General features: G+C 34.5%; 1 protein-coding gene and 1 long non-coding RNA gene across 2 annotated transcripts; one reads left to right on the plus strand and one right to left on the minus strand.

Annotated features, from left to right (window-relative positions):
• On the minus strand, positions 337-8,711 carry LOC18598704. Its single transcript, XR_001928194.1, has 4 exons — positions 8,495-8,711; positions 5,533-5,607; positions 1,353-1,955; positions 337-837 (listed from the first exon to the last, which is right to left on the minus strand). It is a non-coding gene; the product is annotated as an uncharacterized LOC18598704 (long non-coding RNA).
• LOC18598703 (transcription repressor MYB5) lies at positions 448-2,227 on the plus strand. Its single transcript, XM_007028344.2, has 2 exons — positions 448-821; positions 1,283-2,227. The coding sequence occupies exons 1-2, from the start codon at positions 490-492 to the stop codon at positions 1,935-1,937; spliced, it is 987 nt and encodes a 328-aa protein (XP_007028406.2). The 5' UTR covers positions 448-489; the 3' UTR covers positions 1,938-2,227.

Raw genomic sequence — 9,268 nt, forward strand, 5'->3', positions numbered from 1 at the left:
TATTTTTATTACAATTAATTAATTTTTATATTTTTATTTTAAATTAAATAAAATTTTATAATTAATAATTAATTAAATATTATTAATCAAAATATCACTTATTATATAATAAAAATATTTTTATTTATTTTATTCTCACACTTGCCTGCATAGTGTAAACTGAAAATTAACACTGACTATTGATGATATTTAAATGTCATAGGGGTACCCTCAAATTCTTCACTGTTGTCACTTATGTGTGCGTGCGTGAAGATTCAAATTCCTCGGTTGCATCTTAACCTGCACCCTCGTCACAGCAGATAACAAGCAATACACTTTGGGGGGGAGAGAGAGAGAGAGGGGAAAAAGCCATCGCTGATCAATCATAAAATAATGTCCCAAAACTCAGCCAATCCCATCACCACACCCAAACAAAAGCAGAAGCCAAAGCCTGAGAGAGAAAGATTTATAATAGATGAGGAAACTTAACTAGTACTTCAAACCCAAAACATGAGAAACCCAGCCACAGCAACAACGCCGGCGACAAAAATAACGACGACAACGACAAGAAACAACAGCGGAGCCAAGACTCCCTGCTGCATCAAGGTAGGGCTGAAGAGGGGGCCATGGACCCCAGAAGAGGATGAGTTATTGGCCAGTTACATCAAGAGGGAAGGTGAAGGACGGTGGCGGACTCTGCCGAAGCGGGCGGGGCTCCTGCGTTGCGGCAAAAGCTGTCGCCTCCGTTGGATGAACTATCTCCGACCCTCCGTGAAACGAGGGCAGATCGCCCCTGATGAGGAGGATCTCATTCTGCGCCTTCATCGCCTTCTGGGCAATCGGTAGTTCAACATTTCCCTGCACATTTGAATATGAATTTATGTTGTATTTTGGGCTTCGTCTCGAATTCTGGTATATCAGCTCAGTTGGGTGACCTTTTCTTCTCTGTTCCTTTCTATATTAGCTAGGGTTTCCAAGCGAATATGATCAAGTGTTGTAGATTTAGGGTTTCAATGTTTTTTCCAAGCTTTCAAGTAGGTTTTTTTTTTTTCTTTTGGGAAATCCAGATCAGACGTACTCATCAAAACTGATGAGCAACTTTCTCTTTCGAAAGGGTTTTCCATTTCTTTCTGCATTCACTACTTAAATGAATATCGTTAAGAAGCAGCTCTAAATTCTCTCTCCATCTTTATCTTTATCTTTCATAGTCTATCAATGAATTATCTTCTCTCGCTACTGCAGTGCAACAGAAACACTTATTACTTTGTTTTCGATGGTCTTTCTAACTGGGCTTTTCGGGCAGATGGTCACTCATAGCTGGAAGAATCCCAGGGCGTACAGACAATGAGATAAAGAACTACTGGAACACTCACCTGAGTAAGAAGTTGATCAACCAAGGAATAGATCCAAGAACCCACAAGCCTTTAAACCCTCAACAGTCACCAAGCGATCTCAAAGCTTCTTCTTCCTCCAAGGCAAACCGTGGGGGTGCTACAATCCCTAAGCCAAATAATCCTGCTTCTTCCAGCTTGGAAGAGACTAGTAGCGGTCAAATCACCGCTCACAAAGAAAATGAGTATTTCCAGAGCAATAATACTCTTCATCACTATCAAACTGAGACAGCAATGGCCCATGGATTCACCAGTCTGCTTAATTGCGAGGATTCTGGAATAGAAATGAGAAGCAACCAAAACCAAGGGATAAGCAATGAGGAAGATGAGGATATCAATTACTGCACTGATGATGTCTTCTCCTCCTTTCTGAATTCATTGATAAACGAAGAAGCTTTCGCCAACCAGAATCAAATGCAACAGCAGACCAATGTGACTGCACAAGCCGATGCATTGGTTTCAGTTACTGCAACAACTTTTGGCCTTGTCCAAGGCTGGGAATCTCCCATCATGTCTTCAAATTTCAACCAAAATGACCCCAATAGGGTTAAAGATCATCTCAACTAGCGTCTTCTGAAGCGTCAGCTTTCATTATGAAATTGCAGCTGATTAGCTTGATATAGTATTGTAGGGTTTGGTTTTTTTATTTTATTTTTTTATTTCTGTGTATGTTATATTCTCTATTCTTGTTCCACTTAGTCATCCTATTATTTCCATTTTGTTGTGTTTGCAGATATATATGTATCACTGTAAGCTAAGATATAAGTGGAGCAATGTATTGATACAAACTTGTGTCATTGTGTGTGATATGTATTTTTCGTTTACGTAATTAAAATATCTAAGCTTATTTCATAAAATTCCTTTCATTTGTTAACTTCAGCTTAATTATTTCTTGACTTCTCCTTCCATCAATTATCTACAGCCTTGATTATTCCACTAATGGCAAAGTTTCAAGAGGTGAAATACATCAGACATTTTGTTAATTTAATTAGCAATTATAATGGATTAGGAGATAACGAAAGACAAATGCACCCAACGATGCAGTAGAGTATTTTTAAGTAGCTCATATATAATCATGTAGAACATTACCGAGGAGGAAATAAACACATATAAGTTGCATTAATTGCAACATATGCTGTGTGTTACGGTGGAGACTTATGGTTGTGGTGATGACTTTGTTTCACATATGCTTTATGCTTATGGCGTGAGTTGTTTGCAAACTTAATTATAGGATGCAAATTTAGCTTTTATGCGTATTTATGTCGATAGAATATTACTGGGTTTTCATCTATATGGTCTGTTTTGATCATACTTTTGGTTCTAGTTGAAGTTTTGTATAAGTTTCTATGATACTTAATAAAATAACTAGATTGGATTAAGAAAAAAGTTGCAACATATGTTGTAGGTGTAAATTTACGAATGAGATGAATTATGTCTCGGAGAAGAATTTTAACACATATGTTTTGGTGTTCTAGCTAGCTAGATGCAAGTGTCATGTCAAGTGTTTTTAAAAAAATAAGTAAGATGCTCCAATTTCACATTGGAGATGTAGAAGGATTTTGAAAAGTTTATGGACGTGAGCATTGTACACCTTCTAAAGTTAGCCTTTTGGAAAGGGAGTAATAGTCTTGTAATAAAGTGATGTTAGAATAGACCTAAAAAAGTAGTTGAATTGAGTGGAAGAGAATGTCATGCCAAGTATTTCAACAAAAGTAGACAAGGGGTTTCAATCCTACATTGAGCAAGTAGGAAAATTTTAAAAAACACATAATTTTTGGGAGAGAGAATAATAGTCTCATGACACAAAGACAGCGTACATGCTATTTTCTTAGCTTCTCATTATCCTTGAATCATATTGGCTTGGATTTGTTTTTCTTTTTATGATGCACTTAAGGGCTTTCACCTTTTATCCTTTGAGTGCCGTAGCTTTAATAAGAAAAAATTATGCATAGAAGAATATGGCTAATGGGGTTGTAGTGACTTTGGCGAGTTTTGAGCAAGATTCTGATGAATATCACAAACTTGGAAAGAACAACATACAATCATACTGCTAAGCTACTGAGATGTTCAATAGTCAAAGTTAAACAGGAAATACGGTTGCATCAATAACCTACATCATAATGTTGTGTTCTTTGCCCGTATGTGTATGATTTATCTACAAAATGTCCTCAACTCATTACTATATATATTCAATATTTGATTACTCAGGAATTTTTTTTGGTATATATACATAACTGTCTGGTATTGTGCTACTGTAGAGTACGTTACTTCTACACGTCGAGAGAATTGACTGAAGACAAGGTAAATTGTTTGTAGTAGAATATTGGCGACTAGAGCTATAACATATTTGACTGTAGGACAAGCTAAGTTTTGATTTCTCAAGAGCTTGCAATCCATTATCTTACAAGTTTCTGCTTAATTTTTTGTGGATGCTTACGTTACGTGTGAATTGTTAAGGAGCAGTTTGAAAATGTCATCTTATATATCTTGGTATAATTGGTTCGAGTCCACCAGTATCATATGTTATCTGCCATTGTTTTCTCTAATGCAAGACTTTGTTTAATGGATGGCATAATGATGAGTAGACATCTATCTAGCTAGATGTCAAACTAAGGGGTAAGGCTCATGATGATAGCCAAATAATTTGCAAGTACACAACAGTGAACACTCTTGAACATTTTTAGTGATTAGTAGTATCTGAAAGAGTGAAGCATTACCAAAAGGCTAAAAGACACTTGGTTTGGTCACTTAACTGCATAGTACGTAAGTACATAGAATTTGAATGCAGTAAAACAAGAGCCTGGTTTGTGTAAATATAGCCCAAGTATTCTTCGAACACTAATTTCTTCCGTCAAAAAGGTGTGTATATACATAGCACCAAGTCGTTGTTAAGATTTTCCTAGTCTAGACATTTACGATCCTTCTTAACACTTGTTGCCTCATTAAAATTCATTTCGTTTTGACCCAAAGTTTCAATGATCTTGTAAAGATGTTGCCAATATATTTTTCTTTTAGTGTGATGAAGGAAAAATGGCTCCTTGTTGTTAGTGCTACTCTTTGGTCAATTTGGTTAGCAAGAAATGATTTGCTATTTACTGCAAAGGAATGGATAAGAAAGAAGTGGTGTGAGAGCTAAATATTGGATTAATGTCTTAGAGAAGGATATTGTCGTGGATGAGGTAGGTTGGTGGACAATGCCGTGGCTTTCCAGTAGACCACTTATCGGTAAGGACTCGAAAAGGGCTGTTTGCATCCCTCCAAGAGATGATGAGCTGAAGCTCAACGTGGATGGCTTGATTAGAGGAAAGGTAGGTCTGGCCAGGTGTGGTGGTGTTCTTAGAGATAAAGATGGGAATGTGGTGGGGATTCTCTTTGGAATAATCCAACAATGCACAAGTCTTGGCTATATCAGGACAGCTCTTGACTTGTTCATCATATCCTCCTAGGGAGGCTTAAAGTCTCTGGTTATCTAATATATACAACTCTAGTGTGGCTCTCTCATGGGTAAACAACACAACAACTAGACCTTTCGCGTCGTACCTTTTAAGGAAGCAAACACTTGTGCAGAATCTTGTGTTTGTGTTTGTTCATCACATTAAGGTCTTGTATTTGTCTGTTGTATATTTTGTTCTGTAAGGGGTGACAAGGAGCTTGTTGGTATTTCCAATATGTTGTAGCCTAAGGGGTTCATGTCTATATATGAGGTGATTTGTTTCTTTTTTTTTTTCTTAAGCTTCTATGAGGTGTTTTGTATCATTCATTTGAGAATTGTAAGTCTCCTAAACAGCCTATATAAGTCTTATAAATTTGAGAATTACCTAAGTCGTATATATATTTTATGGTAAATCCTAGTTCCACAGTCTTATGTCAAGGTAGTAAAGTGTTCTAAATCAGTAATAGATACTATTTTTGTTCTATTTTCTTTGTTTTTATCTGATTTTCATAACATTTAAAAGAAAAAGTGGGCTTTAATTAGTATATTTTGTATTAAGAATTTTACATATTTTTATGAGATTGATGTTTAACAATTTTCAACATCAAAAAAATGAAAAATAAATTCACAATATATATATATATATAAGAGTATATGAAATGTTTGATAGCGCAATGAAGCAGTATGTAAGTAAACAATCATAACTAGTTGTCAAGGGAACCAACTTACTTGTACTATAAGGCCTCATGAGTTGGATATCTACAGTATACTTGTTGTTGTATTATAGCTGCTTCCTCCTCATTCCTGAATTTGATCACAAATATTTTCATACATTAAGTTCTATATATCTATATAAATAAATAAACTAAATGTAAATATTTTTTCTCTATTAATTATCTCAAAAAGTTGAATAAGTTACGTAAATAACTATATGAAATCCGATAACTCTAACAAATTGCATCCAATCAAGTAAAAAAAAAATAACGTAACTATCGCATAAATTATCATAAAAATTATCACATTAATCAAAATAAAAAACTTCAAGCTTTTAGGTGTCTTTTTCATTTAAAAATTTTTCAAAAAATATACCTACAGCGTATAACCATTTATATGACAACTATTATTTTTTCCTATCATTAGGTTGGATGGAATCTGTTAAAATAACCAGATCATTTTATAATATAACTAGCAAATTTTAATGACCTATTTGGGACAACTTAAAACGCTATGGTCAAAATAAGAATTTTGTGAAACTTCAATGACCATTGGTGTAATTTACTCCAAAAGAAAGCATCTTTATATTGAGAACTTGATTTGGGGCAGGCAAGGCCTTCTGCGGCTCAGCCTGGTTTCAAGTTAATTAGGGCTTAAGCCCTCAGCCTAGACTCACAGATGGGCTTTTGTTAGGCATGTGGCCCATTTTGAGTATTCCTACCTTCTTCACAACAAGCGCCCGACCCAAGTGTTGTGCTTGCATTTTTACTTTGTTCTGCACCAAGCTAAAGTTTTTTTTTATTATTATTATTAAAGAAAGAGAGATTTAAACTTTGTTCTTTAGGTAGGGATTATATATTAATCAATAAACTAAATGCTTGAGTGCTACACTAAGTTAAAGTTAATAGTTAAACTAGCTAGATAAACACGTGATTGTTTAATTGAATTTGAACCAATAAAAATAAGTATATAAATTTTTTCATATAAATGAAATGAATGTCAGAGAATATAGGTGTATACGTTACCGATGACACTGATTTATCCACAAAGAAAAGTTTTACATTTGGATTGACAAGAATTTAATTTGTATTATTTATATATATATATAGAAGGAAAGGTTAGACTACAGTTGCGATCATAAAGAATATAAACATGAAGTTAGGTTGACTCAACACCCAAAATATATATAAATATATCTGACCCTCAACTAGTCTTAAACTACCAGTCTTTGAGATTGGTAGCTGGTTGAATCGTGGAATCCAAAGTTTGTATGGTTTGACCTCTTATTTCTCTCAATTTTTTCTATCTATTCTTCCACTCTAAACGAACCGTTCCACATTTTCACTTTAATTCAAAAAACAACCATAAGTCCTAACAGTCAACCCTTGTCCCTATACTATTCAAAGTATATATAAATAATGTGGTTGCATGAAATATATATGTATATATATATATATATATATATATATATATATATATAAAGGATCTCCTAATAAATAATAAATAGACTTGCGAATTTATCATGTCTGACATATAGATTTAGGAATGAAAGGAAATTATTCTCCTCCGCGCCCACCCCCCCCCAAAAAAAAAAAAAAACATGCTGAGAAAAGTTTTAATCAGTCCAATAATTATATCTCATGTTCAACTTCTAGCTTTTTCTTCCATGTAAAATCAATTTAACCAGACAAATATCACATCCGTCTCATAATCATGGTTTATATTTTTTTGGTAATTATAACCTAAACCTTTTTGCTTCGACTACATCAAATCATATCATATATATCATTGTGCATCTCAAAATATAATAATTAAAAATGTTGGCAGTTTAATCTACTTCCTAATTACCCATCCCCATGCATGCATTTACCATATTTATAAGTTTTCACAACCTACTCTTCTTATTTCCTTTCCTATATTTATTGAAATTAAATTTTCTCACACTAATTTAAGAGCATATTACACACTGACATATGATTTCCTATCTGGTATATGGATAATTCTTTCTTACTACATTTTTATTTGAAGATTATTATCATATACACCACATCGATAATAAAATTTTAAATTTCACAAAAAAAAAAATTTAACACATATACAATAACTAAATGTATAAAAATATTAAAATTTTAAAACCCCACAGCAATTTATATTTTAACTTGAGATTTAAAGTGAGGCTGCAAATAGAGTTTCTAACCTTGAGTCTTGGTGATATTCATATACTCTTGTCTTGTACCAAGATATAATGTTATAACATAACTATATAATGTTGGAGAGTAGAATAGTTATATTCAGTATTCATTATCTTCCCCCACCCTTTCTATACGCAATAAATATATAAGGAAATAGGATTATTACTAGTTCTATTATTCAAACCTACCCTTCTCGATCATCTCTCTCCATTTTCTTGAAAATCACAAATGCAAATAGGGAATTCCTAAACTGGAATTGTTAAAAGCTCTGCATATGCAGCTGCACTACGTATTGGTTTGGCAACATTAGGTACAGTCTCTGTCAACGATTCAACCTTAAACGTATAGCACAACTGAGAAACACTAGGAAAGATATGATCATGCTGTAATCGAGATGGAGACATTAACGTATGGTGCTATACTTTTTATATGGAAACAAAAGGCCCTATAAGTTTCATTGTTGTTCCGATCTTAAACAATATTTTGCAGTTTTTGCATCAACATAACTCTAAGAACAACACTAATGCAGATAACAAGAGGCCTGGAAAGCCTCTCGAGTGGGAAGTCTATCAGGCCTGACCGGTTAAAGGAACGTTAGGTGTTGGTTTTTTACGAAGAAAAACAGAGCGACAAGCACCCAACTAGTACAAGTTTTGTCAAAAATATTTGACATTATATATGTAATCTCCAACAAATTAATTCAGCAACCACAATGTTATTCACATATTGTAACCATACCAAACAGATGGAGTCTTTAAAAGGAAAACGAATGACTTAAGTCTAACCTGAAAACTTTGTGCTGGAAGAGTCGTCCAAGGCGGTTCCTGCTTTCCTGAGCAGAATGCATTGGCATGATATTGGCGAAACGATGATAAAAAAAAATGGGGTCAAGAAGATCTTTGCAATGTAGACTTAGAATAAAGCAGAAAAGAAAAGAGTATGAGAGCAGAAGAAGAGATTCTGAAGTTCTTTTGTATCAGAAAAAAAGAAGCAGACTTAATAGTTATTTATGTGACCACTCATGCTTTGTATAGACTTATGAAAAAAATATGAATGAATAAGGTGTACGTAAGGATAGAAAGGACAGGTGTAGGTTTCATGTTGGACGATTGGAGATATTTGTGCCCAATTGAGAGAGGTAAAATGGGCATGAGCCTTCAAGTTGAAGGGTACGTGTGGGATTGAATGGTAGATTTTGATTTTGAGAAAACCGGTTGAGCAGGTTGTTTGGGGCCGTCGGTGTGGACCAACCAAACGTTCTAACCAGCAAAACAAAAAGGGTCTGAAAATGTTAGACAGGAGCATCACCAACCTTTCTTTTGTGCTTTCCAAGACTAATAAGTACCACTTGATCTTACTATGTTTTATTATTGTTATTACTCTCAAACTCCACAACGGTCCCGTCAGACGGAGAGCGTATCTAGCAATTGGGCCCAAACCACTTTTGCTTCGTGGGGGGATGGGTGACGTTGTTATTATTGGGTTGGAACTCTCGAAGCAACAAGTGCATGGTCAAAGAGAAGTGAAAAATGCATATTGCTAGGGGATGATGATCATAT

This window comes from Theobroma cacao, chromosome 5, assembly GCF_000208745.1.
Source record: "Theobroma cacao cultivar B97-61/B2 chromosome 5, Criollo_cocoa_genome_V2, whole genome shotgun sequence".
Classification (NCBI taxonomy): domain Eukaryota; kingdom Viridiplantae; phylum Streptophyta; class Magnoliopsida; order Malvales; family Malvaceae; genus Theobroma; species Theobroma cacao.